This window comes from Rutilus rutilus (assembly GCF_951802725.1).
Source record: "Rutilus rutilus genome assembly, chromosome: 24".
NCBI lineage: Eukaryota > Metazoa > Chordata > Actinopteri > Cypriniformes > Leuciscidae > Rutilus > Rutilus rutilus.
The window spans coordinates 28,815,224-28,829,496 of NC_140228.1; the positions used below are offsets into that span (position 1 = coordinate 28,815,224).

At 40.5% G+C, this 14,273-nt stretch overlaps 1 protein-coding gene across 6 annotated transcripts in view; it reads left to right on the top strand.

Moving 5' to 3' along the window:
- The window catches only part of nrp1a (neuropilin 1a), a 64,494-nt gene that overhangs the window by 43,351 nt on the left and 6,870 nt on the right, over positions 1-14,273 (top strand). For 3 of the 6 annotated variants that reach the window (XM_084398771.1, XM_084398770.1, XM_084398769.1), the window contains 5 exons: positions 1,398-1,553; positions 4,364-4,508; positions 7,437-7,768; positions 9,383-9,527; positions 13,072-13,161. In XM_084398771.1, the coding sequence (XP_084254897.1) occupies positions 1,398-1,553; positions 4,364-4,508; positions 7,437-7,768; positions 9,383-9,527; positions 13,072-13,161 (868 nt within the window). Of the gene's footprint in view, positions 1-1,397; positions 1,554-4,363; positions 4,509-7,436; positions 7,769-9,382; positions 9,528-13,071; positions 13,183-14,273 lie in introns of all 6 variants that reach the window. The other 3 variants (XM_084398768.1, XM_084398766.1, XM_084398767.1) reach the window with 1 other exon arrangement.

Below are 14,273 nucleotides of genomic sequence, written 5' to 3' on the forward strand. Positions count from 1 at the left end.
CCTAATAAGCAGAGGCAACTATAAGTAAACTATCTGTAGGTTGATTTCCCAGGAAAGTATACACTATGTTATTCTGGTTGTGTTTTTAAAACATTGCTCTGTTTATTTAAGAATTCTGACCTGCCTGGCATAGCAACAACTCAACCAATGGCGTGAGTTTGCGGTGGAACTCACTGATTGGCTGACCAATGGCAGACATGGAGTGTGTTCAGGAAACCTATTGGAAAACAATCATTATTTCTGTTGAAATTGATATTTGATTGTTTGTAAGGGTCATGTATAGAAAGGATTACTGTAGTATAGTACTGTAGTCATCAGTTTCTTATTGCAGTAGTTTCTTTTACACCCCTCTCTCTTTCACAAAGCAGAAAGTGGTTAATAAATCACGAGGCGCTCATTAGTTCTGATCTGCGATCAGCTGGTGTGAGGGAAATTGATCCAGACTGTCTTTTCTCCAGCCAAGCTTTCTGATCTCAAATCGCTGGCTGCTACACAGCTCTCTCATCTTCCTGCCATGTATATTTCAGTATAGCCAGAAAATCAGATCCGCACACATTCAGCAGACTTCAGAAACAAAGACCTTATTTTTTTATACTGTTAAACTGAGTGAGGACTTATGTCTTACAAATACTGTACAAAAGGGAGCAGACCGAGTTTGCAATTAGCTCTTTCTATGTTATGTAACAGTAATGCTGATCATCCACATCAGTTGCAGATTATGACAGGATTTATTTTAGCTTCCCCCTGCACTAAAGAATCTCCCCAAAAACCACAGCTTTGCACTGTTCAGTGTCAGTTTGCTCAATGTATGATCACCCAGTTGACGTGAGAGCGCATATTCCACTCAAAAGAGTGTTTTTGCGGCATTTGTTTTCTTTTTAATTCAAAAATAGATCTCACTATGATTCTACATCCCGTCGTGTGTATTACTGTACATCTCTGATGTTCCTGGATTTGACCAAATCACAGACATCTCCGTCCTCATTTTCTCTTCCATCTTCCAGTAACCCCTGACCACTCTCTCCCATCCCTCCTCTCAGACACACTCACGGGAATGACATCAGAACTCATGACTTCTTTATGAAGCATTCATTTTTCAATACAGCACGCGTCTGAAATACACGTTTCCTTTCAAGCTATTTTTTTTTTTCCCCCGGCACGGACTCCGTGAAGTTAAATATCCTTCCTCATCCAATAAGCTCTTGTCTCCCATTCAGGAAATTAAATCGTCACATTGACTTTGCTTTATTAAATTGGGATTCATTAAAATTAATCTTTCATTCTAATATTCACCTAGGGTCTTATGAGCTCAGTATGTGACACACGATAAGCCACTTTTAAAGTGATACTCCCTCTGTTCTGAGCAATATAGAAGTAATATGGTTGTCTCTCCACAGGTTGATCTTGGATTCCTGCGCTTTGTCTCGGCAATCGGCACACAGGGAGCCATCTCTCAAGAAACCAGGAAGAAGTACTATGTGAAGACCTACAAGGTGGATGTGAGCTCAAACGGAGAAGACTGGATTACTATTAAGGATGGCCCAAAACAGAAGGTGACTTGTTTGATTATTTCCATAAAGCTGCAGTGCATCCACTGTTTGGAAAACTGGCTTATTTACCGATTTAACCAGTGTTGGCATGCTCCACAGAAACAAAAAGCATTATGTAAGAACTACTATATGCACTTCGACAACAGTGTAGATTCTGCTTTTAAACTTCCACTGTAACTCCACAATTTGTGTTTGTTTTTAGAAACTAAGCAACCGGTAAATAGGATTTCCTAACACTTTACTCATTTTGGACCTGGAACATTCCCTAACCGTTAAATATTTGAAATATTCATATAACAATGAAGTAGTGTTAGAACGTCCCGGTAAGAGCTCAGGTTTGATTTTGTACAGCTCATTTTCCACTAAACGATAAATAGGTCTATTTTCTCAGAAGTAATCCCTAACTAGGTGCATTTCCAGTGCTCCTTGGCAGGAAGCCCTGTAAACATCTTGCGTCGTAGCGCCGTCACCGTGTGCATTCGTTACACCAATCCACGCTCCGGCTCCAGACGGGAATGCCACGCTCATGTGTTCTGCAGGGATTGTGTTTCTCTGACTCCATTATGTGCCCAGTGTGGTATGTTAATCCGCTCTCTTAAAAGACTGAAAGCACTGTAAAAACTCCAACTCCAAAGCCACCACAGTAGTCTGACTGATTTTCTTTTCTTCCCTTTAAGGAATGATGTCAACATTTGCGGTAGGGCTTTTTTTTTTTTTCGTTGAAAGGAAAGAACAAAAGAGTTAATAAACAGAGAGTGGCTAATTGAGAGAGTGAGAGGAGGAGGCATTCTGGGAAGGTTTAGAGTGTTTGAACAGCTGGTTGGACGCACTTGACCATGTGACTCATTGAATGAGGGCCGAGGAGACGCTGATCGATTAGCCATCGGGTGAGCCGACTCTAATGTGTCCCTCAACACAGGACAGTTAACTACAGGAAGACATGCCTGTTACATTTGACACACTGGCTGTCTCTCGAAACCTTGTGAGCATCAGACAGCACGTTGGGGATCATAGCCAAGACATATAATCATATAGAACAACACATGTGGAACTCATGACACCTGTCAAGGATGTTGTTAAAAAACATTTGCTCGCCAAAATATTGGATATTACCTTAATGCAAACAAAGTGTAATGTGCAAAATATGATATATTGCATATATTATATTACATATTCATGCTGATACAAATTACTTTTTAAGGTCATTAAAATAATGTCACAATGCAAATCTGAAATCATTCTAAAATAACGTTTCTTGCTAAATATAATTTCTTTTTCATATTCACTTGATTTTGATGCTGAATGATTCGGTGTCTGTATGCAGCTTCATAGGTTTTAACACACTTCCAAGTTTGTTTCCCTCGTTTGTGAGCGTTGGATGTGTTCATATGCATGTTTATATCTGCTTGGCAGACATGCTCTAACAATAAAAATGTTTGAAATAGACCTGTCAAGCTAAGCAAGCCAATTAGACGGTTACGTACGTGTGTGTATGTGTGTGTGCGTACACATCTTCATGCTTGGAAGTAACAGTGAGCTTAAATATACCCAAAGGCCCAATTTCTATGTCGACCCTCAACTGAAGTACACTGTTCTCTTTTTAGAGTGTGCATTTTTAAGGTGCGGTGCCTTGTTTCTGTCTGCTTGGCTCTAAAGTGCTTTTGTGAGGTGAGGGCCCATTTACAGACTGCTGAAACAGCAGTTCGGCTGTGAGGTTGTTGCACAAAGGAAAGCCTTTTTACTACTTAGAGCGGTAGGGCAGAGCATTGGCGTGACATTTAAAGATAGTGGATGGCTCCTCATGTGTCTCCCTCCCAGACACACACGTTTTGAAAAGTAGTGCCCAGGGACATGATTAGCAGCATGGATTCTGGGATAGACGGATGGCTGAACGCCCTGACTTGGACTTAGCAACACTTGGCCATCCTGTATGGCTTATAGTTTGACCTTGTCTTGTTTAGAATTGTGTATTGAATGTACTGTTATAAAGAGAGAGAGAGAGATGCTGGTTTTACCATTGGTTAAGGTGGTTCCCAAAGTGTTAGTGTGGCCTAGATTAATTTCTTGCTTAGGAAAACTGGAAAATCAGCTTTATATTTTTTGTCATCTATAATGGTTTTTTTTATCACTTTTTCATCACTGAGGACACAAACCTACATAAATTATGAGCTCTTGGCCCGACAGGTCAGTGGCATTAGTCACATTTCTATATTTCCTTTAGCTAATCAGGTGTGACGACATGATATTATCAACAGTTGCTGTTTATTCTTAACTCTCCTATGAGTATATCTCATCTTGAGAGCAAAAAATCAGGAACTGAGAAAGTGTGAAAGATAACCTTCAAGATGTACTTAAAAAATCAGCTGACCTTTATACAGTGGCATGATGCTGTGTACAACAAGGTTGGATTTGCCTTGTTGCATATATCCAGATCTTCCCTTCACAGAGAACATGTGCTAGCTGTCAGCAAGTATCAGTGCTCATGGACATAACACAGTTTGATTCATCGCTATGTCTGTTGAAACAACAACAGATACCATTGTGTAGCTGAAGCGTCCAAATCATTCAGTGCTAGTTGAAACCCAGACTATGACATCACAAAGTAGCTTTTGTATTGCTTCACAGTTGGCTCCAGAGATAATCCAATTCAGGCTGTATTTAGGTTGTCACATTTGAAGACACTGATCTAAACACATTCCTGTCATTTCTCTGTTTCATGTGTTAGGTGAGTCCCAGGTCACAAAGGTCTGTCCTTGGTGGCTCCCTTAAACAAACCATGTTAATAATTAATGTGTTTGTTCTTCGTTTGTCAGATTTTCCAGGGTAACACCAACCCTACCGATGTAGCGAAAGCCGCGTTCCCCAAGCCCACGTTGACACGATACCTCCGGATCCGACCCTACAACTGGGAGTCCGGCATCGCCCTGCGGTTCGAGGTGTACGGATGCAAAATCTCAGGTTGGTTTCAAAAGAACTGGTTCTTTTCACTCGCCTCAAAACAAACTGTCGACAGCACAACTGGGATACACAAAAATAAAATCAGTTTAGAAGCAGTGTGTTAATTCAGATTTGGAAGCAGTTTTTTGTCAACACACCACTCCATCATGATCTTTCAATTAGATGGTTTACGTTTTGCTTGCTTTGGAGGCAGGCGTATTGAGAAGTGTTTATTCATGCCTCTGAATGCACATGTGCAATAGTCAAGGAGATATTGCATTATAGACAAGTGTTCACGTCAACAAAAAGGACAGTGTATTCATGTTTCCCCACGTTTGGATGTACTTCATTCAAAATGAATGGCGTGCACAGCATGCAACCTCTCCACTTCTACCCCATTTCTGCATCTACCCTCCTCCTCTGAGCTTTAACCTCTCAGCGGCTCACACACACAGATGTACATATTGCACATGCAATTGTGCACGCCGAGATCTACACCCACCAGCCGCAGTCAGGCCCAGCTGGTCCTGGCCTAATTTGCATACTCATCTGCATGTTTTGGCATGGCTCCACCCTACAGAGCTTTGATTGCAAAGGCTTTCGTATCATCAGTGCCTCCCTGCTGAGAACATTTCCTCTTATGTGTAGGAGGAGGGCGAGTTTGTTTTCCATCACACACCGTCTATCAGCTTTACATTCAACATGCACAGAGGGCGTATTTTTTTAGACTCTGTGTGTGTGTGTACACAGATTTAGCACTGGTTGTATATTTGTGTGTGTATGTGTGCGGTTCACCGCCGATCTGGAGCGCAGCTGTTGCAGTCATGTTTTGGACGTGGTGAACAGACCGCATTCTAAACACATCACAAGAGCGAAGGCCTCTCAGTGACATCATCAGTGTGCATCAGGCTCCCTTGTGATGATGCGGCCAAGCTGGGCGACTGCTTAGAAAAGAATGTACCCCTAGTTTCCCTTACCGTTTGTTTTTCTAGGTACCATGTTAAAAATATATATTTTTTGAAGATATACATTGAAAAGACCATGTTTTTGGATATTTACCAGGATATACTACCAAGAATACCATGGTGCATGTCCAAAAAACATGAAAGTACTGTTTGCAAGGGCATATACCAAGGATACCAATATGATAACCATTCATTACCATGGTAAGTATTAAAGTACCAAGGTATTACATTGACTTTACCTAGGTACTATTCCTGGGCACTATGATTGTTAACACTGTTCACACAGAGCATGCCGGCTGGCAATTAGAAGGTGGTCTGATAGGCTTTCCACAGCCATTAATAAACTTCCTCCCACTGTTTGTAAATAAAACCATCTGTGTGTGTGTGGTCATCCAGCCTTTATGTGCTATGCACAGACCAAACCAACAAATTAAACACGTGATGCATATCAACCAGTCCACCCTCAGGGTGTGTCTGTCAGGGTCTACCACACCAGGAGCTTCTACCAAGCATCCCCATCTGAGATCCATAAACAGGTCCGGAAGACAGTGCCAGCCAGCGGATTGAAAATAAACTTGGTTGACTTCCAAACTTTGAGGTCCAACCAACCCAGTGCAGATCTTTTTCATTCGGATCCCGAAACAATTCGGCATGCAAATATCAGAAATTATACACAGAGGCATCTTGCAAATCTGGCAAGGGTATGAGAAACCCAACCTTGGCTGTACATCCACAAACAAACAAAGGGAAAATCAAAGTCCCATGCATTTGTTGTTTTAGGAGCCTGGAACTCATATTTTGGATCCTGAAGGGGTCACAGACAAGTGCTCTTTCCGTTCCAGAACTACAGAGGAAGTTCCCTACATCAGTACAAAGGCAGTGTTGTGAATGAAAACTCTGTTCTGGTGGTATTTCACGGGACATTAGGTCCATCTGTGACTAGTCCAAGATTGTCTCTGACGCTTTCCTGCTCCACGGGTGTTGATCATAGATTAAGGTATCGCTGGCAGGTCACGAATCCCACAGCGTTGAAGAAGTCATGACACGCAACTCACAGACAGTCAGTTGGTCGGCGCTGCATGTCTGATCATTTCCCTCAAACTCAACATGCCTTTCCCTAAAAGTAGCAAAGCGTGAAAAATCTTATTATCAACACCGGAACAAAGAAAGTCAGTTTGTAGAGATGAAGATAGATTACAAGAAGGATGAAGGAGGTGAATAAGAAAGCAGGTGAAAAACAGAAGAGAATGAAGGTAGGAGTGGAACAGGACTGAGGATGAGAGCAAGAAACTGTTCGGAAATGAAAGGTAGAAGCTCTAGAGAAAGGCTTTAATTAGGTAGCTTGAGAAAAAGAGTTAATGCACAAGGTCATTGGTGAAAGGAAGATGGAGAGAGAGAGAAACAAAGAGAACAAGAGGCTTCTTATCTCTTCTGTCCACTTCATCTGTCTTTCCTGTGCAATGAATGTCTTTCCTTCTCTCTTTGTTCAGGCTCTTTATGGCCTGTGACCTCTTTAGGTTGTTGGTAAGAATGTTTCCCAGCTCACCGAGACGTGACCGTTTCTACCAAGTTTATCAGCCAACATAATGTTTTCTTCTCTTTTCTTTCTCTTTCACTCAGACTCATCCACTCACAGCTAATCTAATCTTTGCTAACTTCCCTCTCCACTATGTACTCAAACAACTCTCTCTTTCTGCGTGTCCATGTGTTTTATTGGCATGACAAATAATGGTACAATTGTTTTGCCACTGCAGTGGCAGGTTAGACAACAGTCTAAGGGATCAGGTCAAGGGATCAGGATATGGCTGGTTCGGTTGGGTTGGGTGCCATAACTACACAATCCGGGTCCAAATGCATCTTTCTGCATTGATCGCAATTCAAAGGTTTTTTGAAGGCTCTTAAAAACATGAAATGTACTTAGGTTTGTCAGTAGGGAAGGGTTTGAAACTTTCTTCAATCTAACACTCTCTTTGTCCCTCAACAGAGTACCCATGTTCAGGAATGTTGGGAATGGTGTCAGGCCTCATCGCAGACTCTCAGATCACAGTCTCTTCCCACACCGAGCGCACATGGGTGTCAGAGAACGCTCGTCTGCTGACCAGCCGTTCGGGATGGACGTTGTTGCCACAGCCCCAGCCGTACGTGGACGAGTGGCTACAGATAGATTTGGCCGAGGAGAAATTGGTCAGAGGATTGATCATCCAGGGAGGCAAACACCGTGATAACAAGGTCTTCATGAAGAAGTTTCGGCTGGGCTACAGCAACAACGGATCCGACTGGAAAATGGTGATGGATGCCACTGGCAACAAGCCCAAGGTAAGATATGGGGAAGCTGGAAGGTAGTTGGACATAAACTGGATGCTCATTTAGAATGGTTCTGAATCACTATGCGGTTCTTAAGTGCTAGTCTGAGATTGTTTAGCCTGACTTTCAGGAAATGACTGAGTTTAAGAAAGTTGAATGTGGAGCTATAATATATTCTTCCCAAAGCCTTTAGATGGACAGAGGAGAGAATGACAATAATTAGACTAATGCTGTGAGCACAATATTGGGGAAATGTCCCAAATGCATTCAACAATACTGCTAATAAATTTAACCCTAAAAATAGTCGTAAGACAAAACAAAATAATGTTACACATATGTAAGATATAATGTACGGTCAGGCAACTGCACATTATCCTGTTTGATCTTAAACCAAAAATAAATAAATGAATAATTTGACACTAAAAGTATTACGCGAGAAGAAGAGACCATTGAGTGATTTTAGAAGCAACCTGATATATTGGCCGATAAATCTAAATCCAAATCCAAATTTTGATATAATTTTTGAGATCCTGATTACAAACACAAAAGTCACCATTAAAAGCCATGTCCCAATCACACAGTTATAATGATGTTCTCATTATAATTTGATGTAGCTTATATGTCAGACTTGTGCTGCACATGAACTGTATTTTCCTTTTTGAAGTGATTTCAATCATATTTCAAGCAATTCAAAACCAACATGGTGAACATGGTGTCCATCTAAAGGCTTTTGAACAGTGCACATCTGAAGTGCAATCCATTATTTATCGGCTTTAAGATATTTGCCAAATTTTCTTATCGGGCCAATAACGATAACATTACAAATGAACTTTTATCGGCCGATACCGATACGGTGGCCGATATACAGTATCATGCATCCCTACTAGAACAATGATCAAGTACATTAGTATAGTGCTCATTAGCAATCATGATCATCATACATGAAACGGGCAAATTGCAAAAAAATCGACACATGAATCACATTAAATTTGTCTTTTTTTGTGGAGCATAGACTATGTGCCTTATCCCCTATCAAAAAAAAAAAGTAAATTGGAGTATCAGTCCTAGAAGGCCCCTTTCAAAACCCTCATATCTCTTTTTTAGCTTGAAGGACAAAAGGAGACACATTAGCTCTGATGGCCATTAATGTTCTTTCATGACTCCTCATCTTGTTCTGTGCCTCTTTGTTACCTCTGGCGAGTGTCTTTCTGTCTTTTCCTCTTTTTTTTCTGTCTGTCTCCTGTGGTACCTTGTGTCTGGGTTGTAAGACTTCAGAAGTGTGAAGTCAAAGGCGGATGCTTTTGAAAAGCTGAGCATCCTGCTGTCGTAGACTGCAGTTTTAGCCCGCAGCCTTTATTTTTGGAGCTAGCTCAGCCGTACGATGTCAGAAATAAAGTTGAAGACTTTCTTTTCTCTAGTGCTTTGTTGCATTAGACATACAGCAGTGCCCAAGTTAAGAAAGGTGTGAGATGTGAGCTCGTTCTCTTTCATTAATTCTCTGTCCTCTGCTTTCCCTGTCAGACTACTCTTAATAAAACTTTCCCCTTTGTCTTTTTCCATTTTTTCCATCTCTTTCTCTGCTTGACTGCTAACTATTGTCTTGGACTTTGTCATTTTTCTTGGCAGATTTTTGAGGGGAATTTGAACTATGACACACCAGCATTGAGGACGGTGGAGCCTATATTGACACGCTTTGTTAGGGTGTACCCAGACAGAGCCACTCCTGCTGGGATGGGACTTAGACTGGAACTCCTGGGCTGTGAAATGGAAGGTAGGTTGAAAACTCATTCTCACACACACACACACACACAACCACTGCTGAGGAGTACTCAAGTAGTGACACTACTAATGTAAGTAAATTTTTCAGTCACATAACTGTTGCTCAAGGTAGTGTAACTTTAGCCAAGTGTAGCAAGTTAATTATTCATAGCATTCTGCACCGCACATTTAGCACATTTTCAGTCTCATTGCATTGCCCACACAACTTTGTAGTCAAGCAAGCTAAAACAGTAATCTTGTATGTGAATCATAAGTGAATCATAGTCTGGGGTGCGTTTCCCATACAGCATAACTCACTGTTTTACTACCATGGTACGATGCATCGTTGAAGAAACCAACTAGCTTTTTCCCAAAACCATATTGTCGCAAATTGGTTGTTCAACCACGTTAGTTAATGATGTCGCGCCGGTGGCAGTAAATAAGTAAATAAGTAAACTTATTTTAATGAATACATTTTTTTTGCTATAAATTACGGACATTACATCTGAGGACTAATTCTCATTTTTCTCAGTTATTTTGATTTATTTCCAGATTCAGTCATAGGCTCATTCTTGCGTACTGGAGCACGAGCGCATCTTCAAAAACAGCGCTTTAAATCTCTTGACAAACAAAAAGACGTAAATGACATTTGTACAGTATGTATTCTAAATAAAAGATATAGATTGTACTGAATGTCAGCTTACTTATTTTGCTCAAGACAAGGATTTGTTAAGTCATGCAAACAAGAGACTGTGCTTCTAACCACAGGACGAGAGCTGTCGATCCAACCACACAATTTTGCAATGCTGTTCGTTGGAACTATGGTTTCACACTTGTCACACTGCGATGATAGCGACGTAACTTACGCCATAGTTGGCTAACAATGTTTTGGGGAAACGCACCCCTTGGTTGACAAGATGATTCACTGATTAATTTGCGTCCATGCGCAGAAGATACTTCTCTCTTAAATAACTTGCCTTTGCTAATACCTTATACCCTGCTGAGAAAGGATTTTGTTGCTATTTCAGATGCTATTTCATTAAATTTGGACTTATCCACTCAGGAGAACAGGGTATGGCTTAGCTTTCCTCATAATTACTTGTCCCGCCGATTCGGCATCTCCCACCCAGAAAAGCAAGGGCCTGTGACACTCCTAAATAACAGGACTCCTCACAGCTGGAGGAAATCTTTGGTCCACCTGCCTTGAAGGATTACGGAAAGGTCCTTGATGTCTTTCCCTCTGTCTTTCTGTCTGAATTAGTTTAGCTCTGATGGGGGGGGGTGTGTGTGTGTTTTCTGTTGAGGCAGCGTTAAGTGGATTTACATATTGGATTTCCGAGAGACTGTGAGACTTGCTTGTGTAAGCCACAGCATCCCATCGGGAGCTTTAGTCAGATGATAATGCTTGTTTTCACTTTTAACGTCAGCACAGTCCAACACTCTGTATATTTCTCTATCTTAGCTCAAACTCTCACAATCAAACAAGTGACCCCTTACATACACGTGCGCACTCCTAACAGCGGGACGCCGAAGTCCTAGCAGGAGTGTGTGATCAACAATGCAGTCCAGAGCCAGCGTGATGACCTCTCCGCGACCCCTCGGCTTTAGAGACTCTCTTTATAATGCCCTCGGTTCACCCGCACAGCTTACACTACAGCTCCCGTTTCCCCCCTCTCATTTTTTCCCTCCTTCCATCCCGGGAAAGCCCTACAGGCTTATGGGCAGCTCATTACAAGCTGAGAGTAAACACAGGGCTTTAGGCAGATGTAGGCAAAGGCCACATCCAAAGGGGCACGGGCAGCCATAATGAGAGGACACGGCAGTTTCAGGCCCAGGGTGGAGCATAACATCCCCAGCCCTGCAGCCTAAACCAGTCACGCACAGGACAGTATCAAAGGGCTGCAGACTTGGAAAGACTACAGAAAGAGCATAATCATTAAGATGATTTGTGGATAGAGGGGACGCAGTTGATCCGTGGTCCGTACGGACTTGGCCCCACGGTTCGGCACGCATGTGATTCGCGGATTAACTGCTAAATTTAACCATCGTAGAGTGAAAGTTTATAGTTTGGACGTGTTTTGTCTTGCCAATTTATACATTCGAACTATTTTAAACGCGGAAGAAGAGGCGAAAATCGGGACTTGCACGTTATCTGTGCACACAGATATCGCTCGAACACCATATTGATTCCTCTTTCGAGTTTCCTTGCCCTTGAACGGACACATACACACAAAATCTAAATGCTCGTCTAAATACCCGTCTCGGCAAGTATTCTCTCGGTTATGTCAAAAGTTGAGAAAGAAACCAGATGTTTGTCAGTTTTTTCGGTCTTAAAGTGACAGCAGACACCTCATATTCCTAAATGTGTCATAAATGTTAATAAAACAAGGTTATGGAACAAGTTTACCACAATATATTAGATTATTATCAACCCTTAGTGAGTTCAAAAGACATTTAAAAACATGTTTTTCCACTTCGGCTTTTGATCATACATGAGTGTCGAGGTACTGTTGTCACAGATGTCGGTTTTTAAGAGTTTGAAGATGTTTTAGGTGTATTTAAGACTCCTAAGAGTCTGTGGGTCTAACAATCTGAGACTACATATTTTGCATATACTTTATTTATAGTTATTTGTGTTTGTTATATTTTTTATATTTTATTGTTTGTGCAGCACTATGGTCCACATTGTTGTATTATTATGTGCTTTATAAATAAATTGGAATTGGAATTAATAGAACAAAATACAGCTTTAACCAAGATGAAACTATATTTAATTTCCACAGTGAACAAGTAGTGTTATTTTACATTTACATTTACATTAGTTTCTGTACATGAATACAGAATTTGTGTATTTGTTCTTATTTTATTACTGACTGTTCACTTGTTTTTAATAATGTTTGAACTTTATCAGTTAGGCTAGTATGTTTTGATGTGGTATCGAAGAACTTCAAGTGAGCTTAAAGTAATAAATAAAAAGCAATTCGAGGTTTAAGTAATAAATGAAAAGCAAAGTTACACAAAAATTATAAATATATTTTTTTATATATATATTTTTATTTTTATTTTATTTTTATTTTTATATATATATATTTTTTTTTTTGTGTGTAAAAGGCAAAGTTACACAAAAATTATATATAATTTTCTTAAATAAATAAATAAATATATTTATTTATTTATTTATTTTAAAAAAAATATATATAATTTTTTGGTAATTTTGCTTTCCATTTATTGCTTAAAGATCAAATTGCTTTTCATTTATTGCTTAAAGCTCACTTGAAGTTCTTCGATACCACATCAAAAAATACTAGCCTTGCTGATCTGAAAAATGATCCGATCCGTGGCTCAAAAACCGTAAATGATCCGAACCGTGAATTTTGTGATCCGTTGCACCACTATTTGTGGAGTGGCCTACAAAAAAACACCCTGGTTGTCCATGGGCATTCAGTAATCACTGATATGCCATGTTTTTTTAGATGAGAAGTGATTCATCACTTGTCGCTGTATTGCATGACACTTGTGACATCTGTCTCTCTCTCTCTCTCTCTCTCTCTCCGCAGTGCCCACAGTGCCTCCCACTACACCCGCTTCCTCCACCACTCCTTCAGACGAGTGTGATGATGACCAGGCAAACTGCCATAGTGGAACAGGTGATGACTACGACCAGACAGGTGCTAACACTCGCCTGCAGAGACTGCACCCTACTGCATCTTGCTCCTTTTGCTATGCTAATCTCACTAGACTAACTGTCCCCGTTGCTCCTGCAAACACCAGCCGCTTTTCTGCACTAAACACTCCTCACGCCAGCGAACCCAATCATCACTTCCCCCATAACCACACTTACCACACTACTCATGCTAGAAATTAAGTATACGGTGCATGGTATGCAAATTTTCTGTATGCATCTCATATTGAAACAAAGTACTACATTTGCCAAATGTGCTCCACTTGACCTTCCATTTCATTATAAAAGCCAGACAGTGATGAATGAACGGCGAGCGATATCAAATGCAATCTCAACGTCTACTTTGTGACTTCGCGGTCTGCCAAAAGTTAGGGTTTTTTGATGCAAAATTGGATTAAAAATGCAAATTTACCGCATTTATTTATGAGGTGTCCCACAATGTCGCATTCTACAGTTTAAATGGTTCATTATCCTTGAATACTACATAGTGCTTAGTTTAAAAACAGCTGTATGTGCATTTTAGTATGTAGAATTCAACATGTACATCCTAAGGACAACAATAAAGGATACTAAATAAACTGTTTGCTTACTACATACTGATTTACATGATACTGAGGAATTAGTATGCAATATACAGTATATAGTAAGCTATTATTCCATTCCAATTCATAACTCGTTACGTTTCTCATAAAAATAAAAAGTTGTTGTACCAGTACCTCACATTATGTAGCTTGCACTTCTACATTTTCTTCTGCTCTCCTACTTGCTAAAACTAACACTTGATTTAATATTCTGCCTCTAATCTCCTCTGTGTTCACATCAGTGCAGTCTCACAGAGTGTGTGTTGCACAGTATTACACTCCCCTCTGGTAAATGCTAAAAGTGAAGGTTCCACATGAAGAAAAATGTATTTGCATGTCTCATCCGGCAAAGTTCGTTTTAAAAAATGCTAAGCACACACAAAAGAGGGGAATTAGCACAGTCAGATCTGTTCCTCCTGATAATGCCCGAATAAAACATTACCCAGTGTCTCGCTTTAACTTTTCATCTAATGGCCTTCACTGTGTTCACACGGCA